Genomic DNA, 22,512 nt, shown 5'->3' on the forward strand with positions numbered 1-22,512 from the left:
AGCTTATTTACTTGCCAAGAGATATCTGAGATTCAGTACTGGATCCGAGATTTCCTGAGTTTTCTTTAGGTGCTCTCTAGCCTTGAATACACTACAAATTTTGACAACAAAAGCATCAACTTTGGAGATGGGAGGAACTCTGCCAAAAGCAACAAGCGCAGGAAAACACAAAGCCTTTTGTTAGGAAGGAAACTCTGCTACTGGGATTGTCTTAGAGCCCTTTCAGTCTACAACTGAAATTTACCCGTCCACAACTAAGCAGGTTCTTTTCAGTGTTTCTTTTTATTGCTTAATATGCGACCAGACATGGGTCCCACAGGACTTCAGTATTAGTCACCATTTGTAATAATCCAATAATGCAAAGCAAAATGACAGCCACTATCAGTCAGATTGAGTATGATGCAATTTTTTTTAGTTTCCCCTGTTGCTGCTCTCCCAGGTTGCATACTTTTTTTTTTACTACACAAGCAGCAAACAACATTAATATTAGAGGAAACTGGCTTCATGACTGAAGTGGATTATTTTCAAAATGCAGCATATTTTGGATGGCTGCTACCACTCCGTGATGCTTTGCCTTCCACTCTTACCAATGTCTTTGGAGCTCTTCACAGCCCAGATCCTCCAGTTCCTCTTCTATACTGCCATCCCTCTCACTCCCTTTGCTTAGTTCATACATTATTCGCTTTGGCATTCTTTATTCTTCCTGCCAGAATCCTAACAGTCCCTCCTACAACCACTGCAGATACCCATTCTGAATACATTTCTTCCATGACATTCCTCAGTATTAATAGGCAAGGCTTTTATTCATCATGCTTTTAATAAAAGCCATTGGAGCAAAGTATTTGGATACACCTGTTCACGTCATGAACCAAAATACTTGCTCCACTGAAGTCTAGTGGAGTTTTCTCATGGAATTCAATGAAGCTAACATTTCCCCATGTTGCTCCCAGCATTACCACGCTGTACTGCTTAGTCCTGTAGTCCTTTTGCATTGCAGGCCATCCTGTATGTTCTCTGTGACAACAATGCTGTTAATACTAAAGCCAAGAAGAAGTTCTCAAGGAGAGAGATTTGGTAATGGGAACAAATATTCTTTGGATTTAAGGGTTTTAAGCAAATTGTCTTCATTTCACTAACTGGTCAGCTGTATCTCTGAAGGAAATACAGAACGGAGCATTGGCAAGTGACATGCAAGGACTGTCAAGCACAGCAATATTTTTTATGTTTGTCACTGGTCTACTCCTGTGTGAACAATGATTTCACTGTTCCCTGCCATTTTTTCCACACTGGAGCAAACTACGCAATAGAAGGTTACAGAAGGTGTTTCTTTTCTTAAGGTGATAATGCTTTTACCCTTGTCGCTAACCAGGCTCCTGCAGAGTAATACTGCATTGCTGGTGTGACTCAAGGAATCCCGTGAAAGTCAACAGTGTTGATAAACAGTAATCAAGCTGTTGATTTAGTACTATCAAATGCTGAACACCTCAGACAAATATGTTAATACAATGCAGCACTGATCAGCAGATAGCAAAACTGATAAACACTGTGGTTAGTAGACACCATACAGTCACTGCTGGTAGCACTTCATTTACTTCTATTTATATAGGTTGTGTTACTCAGAGGAAAGAGCCTGGCTCTCTCGTCACACATCATGAGCTATAAAACCACAAGAGAACCCTCAGAATCAAAGCAATATAGAGATATTAAATGTACCAGGCTTAGATAAAGTTAACCTGGGGTTGTTTTAGAGAAACAGTATGGCAATTGAATCAGACTACTTACAGTGAGCCTAACAGTAAAGGCACTTGGTTGCTTTCCTAATAGAAGGACACAAGAGCTCCAGCAGTTCTTTTAACAGAACTCTTCCTGCAACATATCTAAAAATTGAACATAGGCAGAAGAAGCTATTTCAGGAACACCAGAACTGAAGAGGCTTTTACAGCATTTTTTTCTTCCATCTTCCAAGATTTTCCCTGGCATGTAGTAAGGTACAGAATCATAGAATAGTTTGGGTTGGAAGGGACCTGTAAAGGTCATCTAATCCAACACCTCTGCAATGAGGAGGGACATCCTCAAGTAGAGCAGGTTGCTCAGAGCCCTGTCCAAACTGACCTTGAATGTTTCCAGGAATGGGGCATCTACCACCTCATTGGTCAACCTGTTCCCATGTTTCAACATCCTCGTTGTGAAAAATTTATTCCTTATATCTAGTCTAAATCTACCTTCTTGTTTAGTTTAACACCATTACCCTTTGTCCTGTTGCAACAGGCCCTGCTAAAAAGTTTGTCCCCTTCTTTCTTATAAGCCCCCTTTAAGTTTGAAAGGCCACAATAAGGTCTCCCTGCAGCCTTCTCTTCTCCCAGCTGAACAACCCCAACTCTCTCAGCCTGCCCTCACAGGAGAGGTGTTCCATCCCTCTCATCATTTTTATGGCTCTTTCTGCAATTGTTTCCACAGGTAAAACCTACCACCCACTGCTTTAACACCTACACATGAACCTGGAGGATTGTTTTTGCCTTCTGAACTTCATGCTCTCTGTCAAATTTGGTTACGGGCAAGCAACAGGTTCAAAAGTTATCTGGGAAACATACACAAACAGCATGATCTCGGAGGCCTTTCGGCTGTTTTCATCAACTCTTTTAATCACAAGGTCACTAAAGATTTCAGCAAGAAGTCTACAAGACTTAGAAAGAGACTTCAAGTCTTTGTGTACCACTGGTTAATTCTTATTACAAAGACTACCTCTTTAATACCTTCCTCACCCGTGTTTCCTTACTGCACTGCATTGCTGACTCGCCATTGTGTTAAACAATACCACTAATGTAAGCAGATATTTTTAGTTGTCTTTAATGAAGTGCACTAACAGAGAATCAAGACTATGCAACCATCCAGCTCTCAGTATGGAAATCTCTACAGTGGGTAACATGCACTGTAAGGTAATAGCAACCGTCACTATTCTATTTAGCAGCAATATTACTGGGGGGCATTCATAATATAAACTGGCCATTTTTACACACCTTGTGTTGGTGGTCCATTTGATTCAGGTAAGCAACTGGTAAATGTAGATCAGCCACAGTTATACACACACAATCAATGTCATTCTGCCCTAATTTTATCCTTCCTTTTTCTAAAGGTCACTTGTGGTAATCTTCCACAAGTGTTCTTCCACAAAAAATGCATTAAGCAGCTCTTTGTATTTAGGAATTTCAAAGTATTGATTATGGAATTTGTCTCTCTTATCAGTGGTCTTAGGGTGTGAAACAGCATACCAGTTTTACAGGTGAGGACATGGGAACAGAAAAGTTAATAGACTAGCCCAAATTCAAGTAACAAATCAGTGACTGACCCAGGCCAGGGCCAAGCATAACTGAAGTGCCTGGTCATTCTCTAAACAGCAAATAGAAATCAGTCACTCACTGCTGAAAATTTTTGCCTCAACATTTCCACAGCCTGAAATTAGACCCTGTAATTCTGCTGGAAACTTTCTGCCACCTTTAATGTACATAACATGCTCTGGACATATTTCAGTCTGGTGACCCAAATGCATGAGGGTATAACGGGAAGCGCTAAGTCTCATTTCCTTTTGTAAACATTGCCATTAAGTGTTTTTCCCTCAGTTGTAACAATACAAGCCAATAGTCTGCACATACTTCATCACTGTCTCAACAACTGATCAGAAATTGCCTTTTCTTCTAAATAAACTAGTTGTTCTGTGAAATCTTATTACAGATATTTCTGAATTTGCTATCATAAGAGATTAAGTCTAAAAATAAGCAGGATACTCCTATCAGGGTAGTCCACGATTAGATGATAAAGATACTGGCTTAATTATCATCATCAGCAAGGTCATGTTGAAAACATAGGAAAATAGGCTGTATCTACTTTCAACTACCTGACCATACACTTGAAACTTCTAGGTCTAACCTAAAGCTGCCAAAAGACTGCTCTTTATCTGTCTAGACACCTTAAAGAAACTAGGCCAGGGTGTGCGCCCATTACAGATAATTCCATACTGGGCCATCAAAAACTTTTCCCAGGTTGCCCTAACCCATCAATTATCCACCCAGGAAAACCTCTTAATTTGGATCTGCAGGTACTCTAAAAACTCGGTCTTGCTTCACAAACAAGACGAGCAGTCCAGTAGCTCTGCTGCAACGACAAGAGCTAAATCTCTCTGGTGCCACTAACTCCCAAGCCATTCTCGTAATTCCTCTTGCAGACAAAAAGTATCCGATCTTTATCTGTCCTGGAAGCGATCCCAAAGTACCTCAGTGCAGCTACACAGGATGTACTCCCAGAGACAACTGACAATTGTACGAACACTAACTGCACCATTTTCTGCAGGAACCCTGCCTAACCATGGGCATAATTTTGGGACACCCACTTACTATACGCAGCAGAGAGAGTATGGAATAGAATATTCCTGCTCTTTTCTGGATGGTTAAAAGTGCCTCTGGGATGGGATTTGCAAGGTCATTATAAAGGGCTAACAATAATAGCAAATTTTGAAGTCAGTAGAAACTTGTCATGCCAATTTCTCTACAACAAAAATTCTGTAAAGATTCATGTGCTTAACACTCCATGAATAAGATCTGCTTACAGTAATTCAATCCATGGAGCTCTTCAGTGTCACCTGCAGTTGTAGGATTAATCCTTTTCACTTCTCATCTCAAACTAACCATACCCAGTATTTACATTCACACAAAGCAGGAATAGATACATCTCTCATATCCTTGCAGTTTTAACTTTTTTTATTCCTCCCCCAAACGCTTTTGTTGCGAACAAGTAAATGTCTGTTCTGGGAAAACTGATTTGGTCATTGGATAGCCTTGTTATCATCCCTTAAGACTAGAACTACAGGGCTTATCTGACATCAATCTGCTAAAGTGATCCTAGTGACAAATAAGGAGCTGCAGCCCATGGCTTCAGTTTGGAAGAAACAATTCATGAGAATCTGCTGAAGAAGGATGATGATCAGAGCCTTCGGACTTAAGCATATTGCTTGGTAAAGGGGTTCTGGGGCATAAATAACTTTGAAACTGTTATAGTTCATGATTTAACAGATTTGATTTAGAATCATCTTCTAGGGAAGCACAGTAGTATTTAGTGGATTGTTTAAAATTCTGACTAGAAATTTGAGGACTTTTTAAAAGACAAACTCTAGTTCAAATATTAATGATTGAGTTTGCGGGAAACAGTGATTAAATCAGATCTACAATCACTCTAGCTCCTTAGAGATTTATCTGTGTGCTGACTGCTAATGATAAGCTGCCATTTTTGCGATCTCACATGATACTCCTATCCCTCACCTATTTTTGCATTGTCAACAATCAGACTTGGAACTTAAAAGACAGACAAATATTTAAGCTTCATTTTACCCTTTTAACCCAATGTCCCTAAATTAATATTGTATTCCAGATAATTAACATACTTTGTTACAAGAGAACATCCTACACTACTGTAAATAATCTGGTACAGGTGGAACCCTCAAGAGTTTAAATCTCCAACATCACTCTAAGGTCACTGTACTAGCTCAAAGTCAGAAGATCAGATACCCAATCTCACAGCAATGAACTTCTGAGGCCTGTCCATAACCAAAGAAGAGCCCCACTGCCTAGCAGTAAGAAGGCTACAGTTGCAGAATGAGTATTTGAAGGTCAGACCAAACGGGAGATCCATAACAGTGTCATGCTCTGCAAGCACACAGAATGCCTGACAGTTGCATGACCAGTTATGCAATGGCGTCCTGGCATGTCACCATACTCCAAAGGTACAAACAGCCAAGGTCAGCTCAGATTCCAAATCTACATAGGGAACACTGAATATAACATTCATGCTATCCTTCCTTGTACATCCTCCTCCAGTTCTGAAACAACTGCCACTTCAGCTGTAATAACAGAGGGGGAAACAACAAAATCTTCTGCCAAAAAATCCCCCAGTCCCTGTATGTCGCCTGCCTTTTTCCTATCACAGCTAGACTTTTGTTGTGAATTTCTTCTATTCTGTTTGAGGAGACTTTTCACACATAATTGGCTTGGCAACCTTGACAATACTTCAGGAGACATGAAGCAATTTCTTCTCTCAGAAGCATTTTGCCTTCTGTGTAGGTGTCATTAAATCTGAACTTCTCCCTTCACTTACCTTGAATTTGTTAGATTTTCAATATCCTTTTAGTACTGCAGATAAATATCAATCTTTATCTCTGAACTGCAACTCCCGCTCAGGTGCCACCCTCATAAATCTTCATATCAGATTCACAAGTACATGCACATATGTTTATAAGCACAGCTATAGAAAGCATGACATGCTTAGAAATACACAAGATTTCAATTCCTAAGAAAGTGAAACTCTTTGCCTATCGAGACTGGATTTAAAGTTAGCTATTTAGTGAATGTGAACACATGGAAGCCACTTCAAAAAGAAACATGAACAAATCTGGACAGCAAAAGACAGAACAGAGTCTTTAAGTACGACTGATCAATATAAGAGAAGCTTCAGGTTTACATTACAATTAGGACTTTTGGGGGTTTTTCTACTATTATCTTTACATGCTTAATTTCATAACACATAGTAGTTTTATTTATGGTTACCAAAAGTAGCTCAAGAGCAAGGACATCTTAGAACTGAATGGCATGATCCTTGCAAGGTTGTTACCTTTGCTCCCTGTCTGAGCAATAGAATTACAGAACTTATGCTGTCGAGACAGTGCTTGACTGGGTGGAAAAGCAGCAATTGGCCTGCATCTGATGGTCCTGTGACAGCACAGGCTATTAAGTTTTATTAGGCAAATCCATGAATGAAAGGTCTATAATTTGATACTAGAAGCAGTAGCCAAGGACGCACTCTGTATAAGCACTACTACAATACTGGCTGCTGGGGCTTTGGGGTAGGGACAAGCACAAGGGGAATAGGCTACAGAAAATGGCCAGCCTGGTATACTCTCCTTGTCACTGCTAGGTGGATCTGACCCAGTACAGAATTCCTTATGGGTCTGTGCGCCTTGTCTGGAAGTATGTGTCTTATAAACCTGGAAAATGGTTCCTTCATTCTGTCTTTGATCTGCAGTCCTAAAACTTCAATTTCTTCCCTTTTTCATGGGCAAGGAACACCAGTATCCTTCAGTTATGAATTTCTGCTGAAAAAATGTGTTCACAATACAAAGCACAGTAAAAGCCAGATACCTACTAATTCATACTGGACTTTTTCATAGAATCATAGAATCATTTAGGTTGGAAAAGACCCTTAAGATCATCAAGTCCAACGATAAACCATAAACCTTGCTTGAAGTGCATGCCCAAATACTTATACACCTTATAGTTTCCTCCAGGGAGGGAAAATGCTTTGCTTTCGAAGGTACAGGAGAAATGCTTACGCAAAGCATGATATCCTGACAGTAAAACAAAGAAGGAAATCTAGGTGCCCTGATCTCCTGTATCTGCCTCCCAAGATAACAAAATACTAATACTTTACACTGTAGAGAGACTCATAGCAAGAAGATCCATGACAGAATGAAGGTACTTCTCACAGAGTACACTATAAGTAAATCCATTTAGATGAATGAAACAGAGCTCACCTCCCATACCCACCCATTCAATTTATTAGCCTTTTCATGTCACACAGGAGTCAACAACAGTGTTGCATATTTCAGAAATCTGCTCTTATCTTTAGAAATCCAATTATATTCTATTGATGGACAAAATAATTACCTGTGCAGGGAGATCAGCATTATTTGTTAGGCTACATAAATCATTAAGGGTACCTCTTTTTGTTTCCATCATGCTTTCTACACTTGTGTCTTCAAATGATGTTAAACCATTTCTTAAGAATTAATAGCACCCATGAAAACCATTTCAAAGAAAGTTCAGAATTTAGATGGGGTACTGGATGCTTGGTCCATTGGGCTTCCTCAATTTTTTATTATTGCACTGTCAGTTTAGTTGTCCCACTTCTTAAATGTTAGAATGGCCAGGATTCAGTTAAGCACAAAACAATCACAAGTCTCTCATTCTCTCTCTTCACCCCGCCATCTTGATTCTGCTTTGCAATTGATGATCTACCATAATCATTCTAGATCAAAGGTAATTGTTTTTAACCTAAGCGCTATTAAGATTTCTCATTCCAGAGAAATGGATTTTAAGAACATTACTGATTTTAAGGGGAAAATGTGCCAGCCCTCAGCAAAATATATGCCAGACATAGAATTCTAAAAGGACTGAAACTGGACTCATTACCAGAGCACTGAGATTATATAATGAAAAGATCATCTTAACATTTGCCTGAATTTGCACGTTAAAAAAAATACAATCATTTGCAGCATTGTGTTCAGCTGAATAAACTCTTTCTTTGTGCAATCTGCAAATATTGGCTCTCAACATTTGAGGTATTTTGTTTCTCAATCTCATTACCCCTTTTAGAATAATCTTGAATTTAGAAGGTATAATTTTATGAACATATATCATTTACATCGCATCTGTTTTACTGTTAAAAATGGAAATGGCCTAAGATTTCAGACCCATTTGCAATTTGGGAAATGGAAGATCCCTGCCAGAGCCACTGCAACTTCTGCTGTGCATCTAGCAATATGACGTAGTCTCTAATTTGTACCTCTAAAAATCCTTTAGAGGGGATACTATCTTCAGAGCTATACTTAATCCATTCTTGTAAAATTACCAAGAGATTTCAATCTGACTGGCTTCATAGACCCACGTAGATCTTTTGTTATAATAGTAATATGAGCAAAGGAGATAATTGGGAGAGAGGTACTGATAAGGTACTGATAAAGGTATAAGCGTGTTAGAAACAAACCTGACCCACTTCATGAACTGAATGCTGATCAGCCAATTCTGACGTCAATGCATATTTTACTGTCCACCAGCGAGACAAACCAGCACTACAACCTATTTCAAAATAACAGTCTCTCCTACCTGATCTGGTTCAAACACAATAGCTTTACCATCAAGATGGCATGATTTCTGCAGACATCTATAAGGTGTCTTAATCTGGTGGTTTTGTGGGGCTGGAAGTATACAGAGAGAAGCTCACTATTCCATCCTCAATTCAAACTGGATTTAATTTTCACAAATGCACCGATGTTTCACTGTACAGACAATGAGCAAGTTTTATTTGATGACAGCATAGCGTATCAGTGATCAGTAACTGAAATCCAGTCCCTATGATCCCTTCAAAAAACAGCAAAACGTAAAGGGTACATGAACAATCCAGCTATCAAGAGGCAATAACTTTGAGAAGAACAAAGAAGGTTTACCTTGCTACTGCTAAAAACAAATTCGATGTCAAACCTGATGGAGACTGCCTGGTATGGCATTCTTCAGCTGTAGCTTTCTCAGTGGACATCTTATCTGATTAATACTTTCTTTTACGTTACTTATGCTAAAATTTGAGGCTTTTGCTCCCAACTACTTAAGTAGCTTCTAGAAAATAACAGTCCAGCAAAACTCTCACCTCAAGATGTTTATGAATCCTCTGTTTCTTGTCCAGTTACTAAGACAAAAAGAAAGATCCTTTGAATTCTATCGATCCTCTTCCTTTTAGAGCAACATTAACACAAAACTACCGAATTTCAGTCCAGCCTCCTTGCTTAAGCATAAAAGGTGGCAGTCTCATCAGCTCACAGTTTAGGAACACTTATTTTTGAATCTTAGTTTATTCTCTCAGTAGCTGAAATACAGAGGTATCTTTAGGCATGTTTCTGTATTTGACTAAAAAACATTGTATTCTTACATAGTAAAAGCTTCAATAAAAGTCTTAGAAGCATCAGAATGAATCAAGAGGTCCACTGGAAGTTAGGAAGAGCCTGGAATGGCCACGAGTATCTATGTGGATTTCATAGCTGCTTGGAGCGATCAGGAAGGGACAGCCCCACGCATGGTACTGGGGCCCAATGCAAACACTGACACTGCAGAGTTCTCTATCAAAATAATTCACCAGTTACTGTGTTGTTTTTTAATTAGAGTAGTTATTATTAATTATAGCTAGATTAGCTAGAATAGTTAGATTAATTCGAATTAGAGAGTAACTCTAGCTATCAGAATTGGGATCCTGGCTGCCCTTTGTTCTTCCACAGTTTGATAAATGAACCATGAAGAATATGAGCCACTGGAAGAGACTGTTCTCAGGGATCTGCACAGCACCAGATGGCTCCAAAATCAGAGATAAGCCATTCTGTGGAATTCATCGTCTATCTCCTTTACAGAGAAAAATAAAACAACTGACTCAGCACAAATCACTACAAAATTTCTAGCAGCCATAACTTTCCTCCAGCTACTTTATCACCAAAGCTGGACACAGGATGTTATCAATCTGATAAAGCTTGACAAAGATACATGAAAGAATCAGACTATTTGAATCACCAGTTAACGTGATCACTTACATACAGACCACCTGTAATTAACTTTCTGTAATACAGAGATAGAGCCCAAGAGCAGCTAAGAGGAAAGAGACAGCAGCAGCAGCTGATGGAATCTAGTAACTACCGTTTATCAATGCTTTTATCTCAGTCCCTGGAGAACCTATGCCTTGAAATTCCCTGCGACAGTACAGTTCACGTCTCTAACCTTTCTTCAGTTAAACAGGTCTCTTGAGGTGCCTTTGAAGTAGTGTTTTTGTGAGCCTGTGTCATGCTCACACTGCACTGTTCAGGGAGGCAGGGAGCTTGCATCCCTGCAGTGCTAAGGACATCCATGAAAGGAATACCTCTGAATACGGCCCTGCTTCAGTACAGTTGAGGCCCCTAATGATTTCTGAAAAACTATGCCAGGCTGAATGTGACAAGCTACAGTGCAGAACACTGACATGGAGGAAGAGAAATTTGAAGGGATAGAACGTGGTGGTGAAAATGGGGAGAAGAGCAGAAAATCAGAAAGCGAGGAAAGCAAGCATAAATGAACAATAGCGCAAAAATTCCCTTATATTTAGTTCAGTTACTCATAGTAAGCACGGTCCAGGTGACATGCAGCCCTTCGACATAGTATTTACTGAAGCCATACATTGTCCTGGTAAATACCATTGTATGTCAGTCATAAATCTTGAGGTGCTATCAGTAGCTGCTAGAAATAAATGCAAGTTTGAAATCAGAAGTGAGAAAAGTAAAGATACCTTACAAATGGTAGTGCTGATGAACCTGCTAGAGTAAAGCTGAACAAAGTACCAAAACCCATTCACTGTCAAATTCACAGCCTTATTACCAACAGCTGTGAGCAAACAGCATGGGTGGCCATATTACTCTTCAGAATTTTGAGACATCACCACCAATTCAATCTCAATGTTATTAGTTATTGTACTTGGGCCACTTCATTATAAAGTCCAGACATCATCTCCACCCCAAACTGTTTCTTTAGCTTTCGTCATGTATCAAATGCCCTAAATCAGAACTTATACCAGAACTGCATCTTCCTGCTACAACAGCTGCAAAACCCTTTCACTTCATCTGATGGTGGCTTTTAATATTTTTACAGTTTAACGTTAATATGAAAGCCCACAATAGAGTATAGAGAAAATTAAAATAACCATAAACAGTTTAATATAAAATGAAATTAAAAAGAGACTACTGCAAAGACTCTGCTATTAATTTCTATAGTGTTAAATAACAATTTTTACAGCTTTTATGAACCTGCTGTAAAATCCCCACTCTGAGATGCTAGAGAGATGCAAAATACTAAGAAGATGCCATAGGCTTCCCTCTCTAGCTTCAGAGAATCTGTTTATCACACTGTTCTTTCTGCCAAAAACCCCTGCCTTACATTCAGATTTGATAACAAACAGTAGCCTAACAGTCTATGAAAATCATGGTTCTGGAACTCACATAGCTGTATTTTCTTTTTCCTCAATTTTAATTTATCCGTTGATTAACCTTTCTGCAAACTCGTAAACCATGTGAAAAAGATGCTAGAGGTGGAAAAGTGGTGGTAGAGGAATGAAGAAATTAATGTTTTAAATGTACATGAAAAACCAAAGGTCAATAGAAAAGCAACAAACATATCTAGGATCTGGGAAAGCTACTCTATTAATACATACATTGATAAGAAATCCTTCTTGGTCCATCAATAAAACGTTCTCATAGGCAAAGATAGCCTATGTTGGGTGGATGTGGGGTGTGTGTTTGTGTGTGTGTGGTTTTTTTTTTTCATAGCAATGACTATGGGTTCCTTTTCTCTAAGTTTAAAAAGGATAAAATTCTTGCTCAAGAAATAGTTTTCATCTCAAAGGCAAGTGCACATTTTAAAAGATTGTGTAGATTTTCTGTTCTGATAAAGATGACTTGAAAGGATTTAAAAGATTTTTCCTGAGGCTGAAGTTAATCCCCAGAATTAATTGCTTAGTCTTCCCAATGTTTGCTGTAGTATTGCAAAGAAAGGGGTGAATCTTTGTGAAACAGATGCTAATCAATTAAACAGGTGTTAACTTTTCCTTTAAAATCTTTCAGGACACTGTCTTTGTACCCCACAGTCAAAAAGGAGCTCATCTTTTAGATAGCTGCTGGTGCATGTAACACTTTTCTGCAATTTTGTCCTTACAGGAAGCATTAGAGATCAAGATACATTTTCAGCTCATCCATTTCAGAAATGCTAGAGAGCAAATTCAAGGATAAAATAATCCAGCAGTGATCTCAGAAATGTTTTATCACTTTACCTTTCTCAGCCTGATTGGCTATCTATTCACACTTCCTTCTCAGAACTAGCAAGCTTACTCTTATACAAACCAACTTCTTATAGCAGTTAAGACTTCCTTTCCTGCTCCCGTATTATTGATGACTGAAGTTCAACAGTCCTCCAAATCAAGACATTATCTAGCTTTCCAATTTCAAGTGTTGCTGGGCTAAAGTCAGTATAGAAGAATTCATGGAATTGTAATGAGTTGACAACTGCCAAAATGATTTCCATTGCTAGCAACATCTGATGTGTCTAAATGTATAATTAAAATTAAATCATGCATGCAAAACAAAAAAATCAATAAGCTTCCATTTTGAGTTTTTCTAATGTTCAAAGAAGTTATTTGATTAACTCTGTTTTAACCTGAACATCTGGCAGCACTACAGACATGTTATGACACCCACAAAAAATTATTCTAACTCTAAAAATTAATTCCTTTTTCCTGAAAGTATAATAGAGCTAATCTAGGAATTATTTTAGCTACATGTACTGCGATATCCATAATACAAAAATATTACACGTATTACCACTCTGATTTTCTGTCCCTTAAGCACATCAGGATATATTGGGCAGCAATTACTGGAAAGGCCTTCATAAAGATAAGTTGTTGCTGAATATCATCTACATTCTGAGTACCTGCTATTTTGATGTTCATGTTGCTGTCAAGCAAAAGATTTTCAGCCTTCAGGTCACGGTGAACAATCTTACGACCATGGCAATACTCCACTGCTGAGAGGATCTGCCAGAATTTGCGCCTGGCCTCTGACTCACTTAGACGGCCATGGCTAGCGAGGTAATCTGTTAAAATAAATAGATTTAAATGGATTACACAGCAAGCAACAACCCTGAAACTAAATTATTTCTCTCAAATAATTAGCACTAGGAACCTCAAAAAGTATTTCAGCCAATCACAGTTTCCAACCCATTATACTCACACCCTCCCCTCCAAAAGAATGGAAAAAAAGAGTATGAAAAAGCTGCTGCGTAATGTAACTCTAGTCTCTGTTACTTCTTTTGTAGTTACTTCACTTTACTGATAAATTCGTTCATATAACACAACTCCTGTGAAATGGGGAATACTTGGAATTACTGGCTTCACCATCATGAGGTACTTCAAGCTTTAGCCTCTTAACAGTTTACACAAGCTTCACACCACTTTTCTCTCTGAAGCCTCAACAGAGGCTGTGTGGTGCTAAAAGTATTTTTTTCTCTGGAGATAAAACAAGTATGCATAAGGTACCCATCCTGACCTCTCTCGTCTTCATTGCATCACGAGCAGAAAAAACATTTTGTTTTCATATTTGGTTATGTTGTAAAAACTAACGTTAGCCCTGAAACAAATGATAGCTCTGAAACCAAAGACTTCATTTATCCTCAGGAACAAAAACAAGTGAAGCAGCAGCTGTGTGAGTCTTGACAAAAACAGCTTCTATTGCCAATTCTATTCTTTCTCTTGTGGAGCATAAGATCAAAGAATCAACTGTTAGGATGGTTTCAGAATGGTCTGTGACATCCTACAAAGAATGCAGTTAATGGCCAAGGTGCAGCAAACGCATATAGATATTGTACCCGGTGATCACACGCAAGAGCTGAGCATATACACACGTAGCAATCTCCAACCACTTGCTGCATCACAACTGGTACTGAAGTGAAACAAAAAACAGTGAGCAAGAACTAAACTGCTGGAGCTGCCGCCATCTCCTCCTAATTATCATTGATAGAGAAAGTCCCATCAACAGGAATCATCATTTACAGACCAGCTGACACAAACATTTCTAAGAGATTAAAACAGCTGCTTCTGCAAGTTGAAAAGTGAATATGATGTAATGGAGGTTTTGAACCTACTTCTGTTTATTTATAAGAATCTCTGACAAAATCAATAAATAGAATGATTAATCGTAGCTTCTAAGCTAGTTATGTAATCCCAGTGATCCAAAAAGGATCATCTTGCCCAACACAATGCCAAAGCATAATGAAGCCTGGCTTCATTAGGTTGTGGGGGTTTTTTTGGTTTGGGTTTTTTGTTTGTTTTTAAATAAAATATTGCTTATGGGCTTTATAAGCGCTTGTAACATTTTCATGTAAGCTTTTCTGCTTTCTTTATGATAACCAGAGAAGGCCTGAGCAGCACACTCTAAAACCTGAAAATACATTTCCAGTAAAACCTCACCATGATGTACTTTTGCTTCACTGTCACTACAGATAAGGACAAAGAAATATGTTGTTCAGGAGGAAAGGGCACAGACCCACCCACAAACTATTAAGATTTTCCCAGATATTCAGAAAAACATGAAAAATAAATTATTTGTTGTTGGATCATATAAAACCAACCACTTCACTGACCCTGCATTCTTACACATCACAAGTTCTGTGCTGCCACTTGGGTCACTAGACTACACTGCCATTATATGCTCTAGATGGTGTCATACTGACTATCAAAGTGTCTTCTGAATTATATTTTCACTTACAGGGTGATCACTTAGGAATAAGTTCTATATCCCATTACGGAGGTAACTTAACTTTGTTTTACTTGTGGTGGGATTGAAAGGATTGCATGCACTGCTGCTACTACCTCCCAAGCACATTCTGCAAGCACAGAGGTGGCTGCTCCTGAACCATCTGAAGCAGCAGACTAGAGACTTCAATTGCAATATACTCATTTCTGCATCCCTCAAAAATCATTTTTAAGCAAAGCACATTAGATCTGATCTCTGGAACCTGCAGGTCTGAAAACTCTCCTCAGAGCTTGTAACCTACCTAAGTCTTGATACACTTTCAGCCGGTTTAACTTGGTAAAGCACAAGAAGAAATAAAAGCCTGGCAGTAAGGGGAGATCGTAATATTTGCAAGCTAAATATCATTCAGTCAAAATGACTGACAAATCATATGATATTAAGGGTGAAGTCAGATATCAAAGGCACAAACTAAATTACAATGAATGTAAACCAGCATTTTAAGCTGTTAATCCATCATTTGTAAGCAATGCAGCAAACAAGTTAATGAATCCAAGCTGTCATTTGCTTTTATAGCTCTAGCCTGTCAGGACTTTAATTTAAAGATTCCAAACAACCTTGGCCTTAAGTATTCCACCAAGTCTAGCAGTCTGCACAGAACAGGTAATTTATTCTGAAATACACTGCTTTCTCTCCTGGAGAAGTAGGACATACCACAGTCTATCGAAATAGGTGATGGTAGGTGCAAGGATACTGTTTGTGCATTAACTAGCTTGCAAATAGGAAAGGCTGGGATACAGGCAGCATGCCAGCCCCTGGGTTACAGAAGCAACTTTAAGACAGCTGAAACTTACTAAGAGACATTATGCCGCAATAGCCAGAATCTGGACACTGTTTGAATATGCGTCCAATATACCTCTGGAGATAAGAACCATGAGTCTCTCTAGTTGTACTGCAGACACCTAGAGCAAAACACCCTGTTGTACCTTGCAAAGACTGAAATAGCAAAGCTACATATGCTTTCCTAAATGTATACTTTGACAAATCTTACCCTCGTGTCATACCCTCTGGCTACAAGTTTCTATGGCAGGTTTTTTTTTCATTTTTCTATAATAAAAAAAGAGACCAGAAGATCTCTTAGATTCAGCTGGATTCACAGCAGAAAGCAGCAGGACTTTTGTCACACAGCAGCTTCCTGTCCAGCCTTTTCAGTAGTCGAAAGTATGTTTGTTTACTGGACAACTGAAAGATTAAGATATTTACTTCAAAACATATGACTCAGACATGGTCTGGCAAACCCTGTGGTCAATGCTTTTCATTTAAAATATGGTCCTTTATTTACATAGACAATTGTACACATTTTAAATTTGGTTATGTTAAGGCTCTGTTAAAGAGGCACGTACATACCAAAGTGAGTACAGTGAAGGATAATGAAGATGATTAAGGTACTGGAGTGCTTGTCATACAAGGTAAGGCTGAGAGAGCTGCGGGTGTTCAGCCTGGGGAAGACAAGGTGCAGAAGGGAATCTTATCATGTGCATAAATACTTGACAGGAGGAAGACAACAAAGCCAGACCCTTCTCAGCAAAAGTACCCAGCAAAAGGACAAAAGGCAGCGAGAACCTACTGAAACACAGGAAGTTAAATTTAAACCTAAGAAAACAGGGATTTTTTTTCTGTGCAGGTGGTCAAATGCTGGAACAGATTGGCTGAAGACTGCAGTCTCCATCCACGGTCCTGAGCAACCTGCTCTGGTTGACCCTGCTCTGAGCTGCAGGGCTGGACTAGACATTCTCTACAAATCCCTTCCAACCTCAACTCTTCTGTGATCTAGGTTCAGTGTAAGGCACTCAAGACATCACTCATTCAGTTGAAGCTTAGTAAGGCACAAATAATTCCATATTAGGGGACACATTGTCTTTTTAGTCCTATGAATGACTATTAACAGGAGCAGTAATAATCAGTTAGAATTTCAGCTAGGGAAGTCTACATGAAACATTAGAAAAAAATCTTTATTATAAAAAAAGCCTCAGATCTTGAATAGCTTTGCCTAGGAAGGTTACTGAATATCTCTCTCCAAGGACTTTTCTAAGAATGGTGCAGCTGATCCTACACATAGGCTGGGACATAGCAGATAGCTGCTCACGCCCATTCCAGTCCAGCTTTCTGCATCTCTTTTCAAAACATGTATGAAATTGTCCAGGAAAAAACTGCTAGGTAAAGCTAGGCTCTTACAGATAAAGACATAGTTAAATACTAATACTTTAGGAAATCAAAGAGATATCTGAATGTCTTCTTCATGTGGAAGCATTTCTGAAGATACTTCAAGTTTATTCTTCACTTAAACAGGTGCAAGATGCTGAGAAGTTGACATTGTAAGCACCAAACATGTCTCCTTAAGGCTGAGCATTTATACTGAAATACTTTAGAAAACTTGTAAGACTGTCTTCCATATTGACTGAGCCGGGATACTGCAGTATCACAAAGAACTAGTTATAAGGGAATCTTGTTCCCACCAAAATCTGTTTTGAGGACAAAATAACACTACTTTGGCTTCCCTAATAAGTAGAACAAAATCCCTAAGAGAATTTAGGTCACTTTGGTTAAACTGTGCATCAGTTACTGCCTGTTTCCAAAAGAAATACTCAGAGAAGTGTCAATAAAACTGTAATAGCACTGTTACGTTTTCATTTGCACAGGCATAGCACACTTCACATGACTAGTTACTGTACATACTTAACATAGGAATGTTTTCACAAGTAGCTGCTGCTTTGTGTAAGAAATGTTTTTTTCCAAATATTTACCAGCCTCTCTGCAAGTTCAGTGATTTGCTATTCCAAAAATCAGACTTACTTTGAGATTTACTACTTCTCAGGGATGTTTGATTTTGCATGTAGAAGAGGAGGTCAGCCCAGTTGGGCACACTCTACGAATGCACAAGAGCCTCTTGCAAAAACAGGCTTAAGTCCCAAGGTACCCTTTGGGACAAGAAAGACAGAGCATTAACAGGACCGACTAAAAGAGCTTATTTTTTATTTCTGTGCAGTACTATCATTCCACAAAAGTAATTTTTTAATGGAGTGGTGGATGCCCTGGATGGCATCTGGCAAGTGTAAGAAATACATTTTGTTTCCATCGTGAATGCTTTTAAAAATATCAGAATAATCTTATGCTTCTTCATAGTAAAGCAGACAGATCCCTGTGCAGGAGTATTAGCACAAGAATATAGCCTGACAGTATCCCATTACTTCCTGTAGGTTCTCTAAAAGGCAGCAAGGTCCTCACAACCTAATGTCCAATTGCAAAACAGACTGAAGGTTGTAAGGTACATCTAATCAAGAAAGTCAGCTGTGAGATGCAAGGTAACAAAGTGAGTATGCAAATGCAGTTAAGCTGGTTTTTCCCAGGCACCATGTCTGGCAGTTGAAATGTTTGCCTCAACTATTCCTCAGTCTTTCTATCCTTCACATTTCTTGCTGAAGTAGAAAAAGGAAGTATCAGATAAGTACATAAATAGGTAGTCACCCTGTCATGTGTCAAATGTTGTATTGGAGGTCCATATGAAGAAGTTGTGCTATCATCACTTGGGAGGCCACATGAGGAAATTGAAGGACAAGATCAAAATAACTGCTCCTGAACTTCAGCCAAAAGCAGCACATTCCTTTAAATAGTTACAATTGTTAAGCTAGACGTAAGTCACACAAGCTGGTAGTTTGGTCATGTTTACTGCTTTTAAAATGCACATCTAGTATGTCAGAGAGCAAACAAGAGGGGGTAGAAACAACCATAAACCAAAAGCTTGGATATTCCCTTTCCCCTTGCTGAATGATTACGTTGTTTTTAGGCTTAACAGTCAGCTTCCCCCTCCACAGTCTGGATTGTTTTAATATAAACAAACAGTCACTGATGAGAAGCTAGAAAATTAGCCCTTCAGAACAGGTTCACTGTAGTTAGTTTAGCTAACAGATAATCTGCATCTCAGCTGTTTTAGAGACTTCAGGTGAGAGGTTACAAGATGGTGGCTGTAAAGATGCTTTCTAAAAAACACAACGGAAACAGCTACTTAAAAACTTTGTAGATCTGTGAAGTATTAAGCACAACTGAAGCATTTTAATTTAAATGTTTTATTAAGTCTAATGACCTTTTTAAAAAACAAATTTAAAATGCAACAGCATTTGAAGGATCTAGGCTAAAACACATTTACTGCAATGACATTAACTGGCAAAAGGCAAATTCAAAACTGCTCTTGAGCATAAAAAATTTCACTGAAGCTACAAAGACAGCAAAGAATGTTAGCACAGGGGTTAAAAATAATCCTGTCCATGTCAGCACTATGAAATGATGGTTTAGCAGAGCTGAAAAGACTCAATGAGGTTTAATACCACACTAATCAGTGAACTTGAAAGCCTGTCATGGTATTAAGAGAAGATTTACCAGTTACCAACTACTGACAACCATCTTGAAGAGCACACTATGTTCTTTAAAGTATCTTATTCAAAAGGAACTTCTGTAAACTTTCACAGATTTTGTATATCACCGAGTAGCAAAGTTACTCAGAACAGCTATCACAAAAGCTAACTTCAACATAAGGAGTCTAATCTTGCTCTCAGCTCCTCCCGTACTTGGAGAAGAAAAAGAGGTTCCTCTGGAGGGTGAGTCAAAGCTCTGAACCAGCCCTCCGAGAGGCCTCTCACTCCTCACTTATTACAGTGGGAACATACAGGGAGATGAGCCCCAACAGACTGAAGTTTGCCTTTCTCATTATACTTCTTCCACCTCACTAGCTTTTGAGTAAAAATTTAAGTAGGCTGCTCTTTTCACAAACCTAGAGGGTTTTTTGTTTGGGAGTTTGTAATTTTTTTATATTTTTTTTTTTAAGCCCCCTTTCAAGTGCAATCAAAGGTTAGTCAAAGAATAAAACTGAGCATAATGCTTAGATGAAATAGCAGGTTCCACTAGAAAATAGATGGTTCCTAACCATCCTGCTTTACAAGAGAAAACAAAGTAAAATGCCCCAAAAAGCACGAGGATGCATGGTAGAGTGTTAGAAATTTTGAAAGACACTTGGCTACAGGACTCCAGAAGGGCATCCCACTACTTGTGCTGTTTCAAAGCTAATGTTATAAAAGGGATACTTTATTTCACACATTGTTAGACTTGACATGGCAAATTCAGTACACCTAAAGAAGGATCAGGACAGGAAGGAGAAAAAGCTCATATAGTTTGAGTAATCTTCCTACTTTTTTTTTTTAAATACTACTCTGCTTTTTTCTACTTTCCAGGTACATCACAGTTGTCCTGGACATAATATCCTGCTTATGACACAAGCAGTCCAATGATAAGGCCTTTGGGGAGGAAGAGATAACCCAGACAGCGAGAAAGAACTTTGAACATTTGAGTTCTGTTTCCCCCTCACTGGTCCCCCAGTGTAAAAAATAAAGATCAGCCAGGCTCCACCTCTTCTGCACTCAAATCACCAGGGCCACATGCTGAACTCTATTCCATTGCCCTCCAAGTTCATTCTCCCTGGTGATGCTGACTGACCATTTGAAAGAAACTTTCTCAGCAACTCCAATTTCGTTATTGCAACTAAAATGCATGTGAAAACTCTAAGTGCCTGGCCACCAAGCCTCGAACTCATGAAATCAGCTTTTATTTAGCAAGAAAGATTGTCACTTTAACACCTCAGTCCAACTCCTAAATAAAGGAACAGCACGTGCAATGTATGAAATACTCCAGCTAAAAACATTTTTTTAACCTTTGAGAACATTTCTGCTACTCTGCTATTTTTCTACTCCTTTCTTCTGTTACTCTACTAGGACATGCTAGACTAATTCATGGAAAATAATCCCATTGTCCTGGGTACCATTCAAACTTAAAAGTTCTTATTACATATTGCTACAGAGTGATCATTTGCTCTTCACCTAGCACTTACTGTTGTAGTGCATGTTCTGTCTGATAGTCTGCAGGAAAAAAAACACAGTAGAGACTTCCCCCCCTCTGAATTTCTAACATGTTTCTGTCGTTACCTCATTTCTGCTTCCTGTTTCAAAAATATATATAACAGTGACAAATACATACAACAGCATAACATCCCATCCTTAATTACAAAAGTCACTCTGAGAAATCATTCCAATAAATCAGAAAAAACCTATTTAGAAAAAACCTGTACAGAAATGAAGTCTCTAATAATGGACCCAGAAAGATTCCTTAATTATTTTAATGAGAAATCAAGGTCTAAGAGAATTAGCTAAACTGTGTCTGAAACACACATTAGAGGATCTGCAAACAGGGAAAGTCTCAGAGCCCAAAAGGCTTTGCTTCTTCAGAACGAACTAAGAGTTTAAGTCAAAGTTTTACAGGAAATTATTACATTACGCTATAATTATAATATATTGTAATTATAGAAAAACATACATTTTACTACAATTATACATTAAAGCCAAGACAAATAAGATGCCAAAAAGAGTCACCATCAAAGTTACTTCTAAAATCTTTAGCCACGCTGATTAGTTTTATATTTTTTGCCTTCTGTTAATTTGTTTTTCCCTATGACCACGTCACTTTCTCACATAAAGCAGCAGCAAAAAAACTTCTGGTCACGTAAGTGCAACATAGTAGTTACAGAATTTTGACTGAGTACTGAGAATGTTTCGTATATGAAACCTCAAAACTACGCAAAATACACAAACTTAACCTGATGTAGGTACAAAGGTAATTTTTAGACAGATTTTTGGCTTATGCTAATCACACAATTCTGCATACAAATCTTGCACAATAAACAACCTCCAATGTTGTAGTCTCCAAGGCAAGTAATAAGATGAATGGAAAGATTTCAGAAAGGAAAAAAAAGTTGTGGGCCAGGCTGCACCTCCTGGCCAGCCTGCACCTCCTGGCTTTAAGATGAGCACTGATTTGAGAACAGCAGCTTAGAAGGCGAGAAAAAACAGAATCTCCTTTCTTCTTATTCAGTGTTTCCAGATGGTAATCAGTGTAAAGCAACTCATTCTGTTCCTTCAGAAAAAAAACCACAACACAACAAACCAAAACAACCAAACCCACATTCCTGAGAAATGCACAAGATATTCAAAGGTTACGAGACCCCAAAACAGACCTATGCTAACATGCTGTATACAGAAATGAGAGTAACATTCTCAGTATTTTATCATCCCAGCCTTATTAGAACATTGTCTTGTTATTCTGCAGGTTGTGAACCATTTCAACCAAGTTTATGAATAGCAAGCTCATCTTTGGTCAGAAGAACACAGGCTGACACAAAATTTTTGTCGCATGTGTGGGAGCTGAAAAAAAAAATTATTATTTTGATCACTAACACACATTTTAAAGTTAAAGGCACTAACACAGGTCAAAATTAAATGCTTTAACTACTT

The 22,512-nt window shown here is 38.5% G+C and overlaps 1 protein-coding gene across 1 annotated transcript in view; it reads right to left on the bottom strand.

The window, feature by feature from the left end:
* SIK2 (salt-inducible kinase 2) overlaps positions 1-22,512 on the bottom strand; it is a gene marked incomplete at its 5' end in the record, with an annotated part of 45,733 nt that overhangs the window by 18,495 nt on the left and 4,726 nt on the right. Inside the window, one exon of the mRNA XM_010292450.1 lies at positions 13,305-13,466. Coding sequence (XP_010290752.1) covers positions 13,305-13,466 — 162 coding nt within the window. The remainder of the gene's footprint in view (positions 1-13,304; positions 13,467-22,512) is intronic.

The sequence above is a fragment of the Phaethon lepturus genome, unplaced genomic scaffold (genome assembly GCF_000687285.1).
Source record: "Phaethon lepturus isolate BGI_N335 unplaced genomic scaffold, ASM68728v1 scaffold18390, whole genome shotgun sequence".
Classification (NCBI taxonomy): domain Eukaryota; kingdom Metazoa; phylum Chordata; class Aves; order Phaethontiformes; family Phaethontidae; genus Phaethon; species Phaethon lepturus.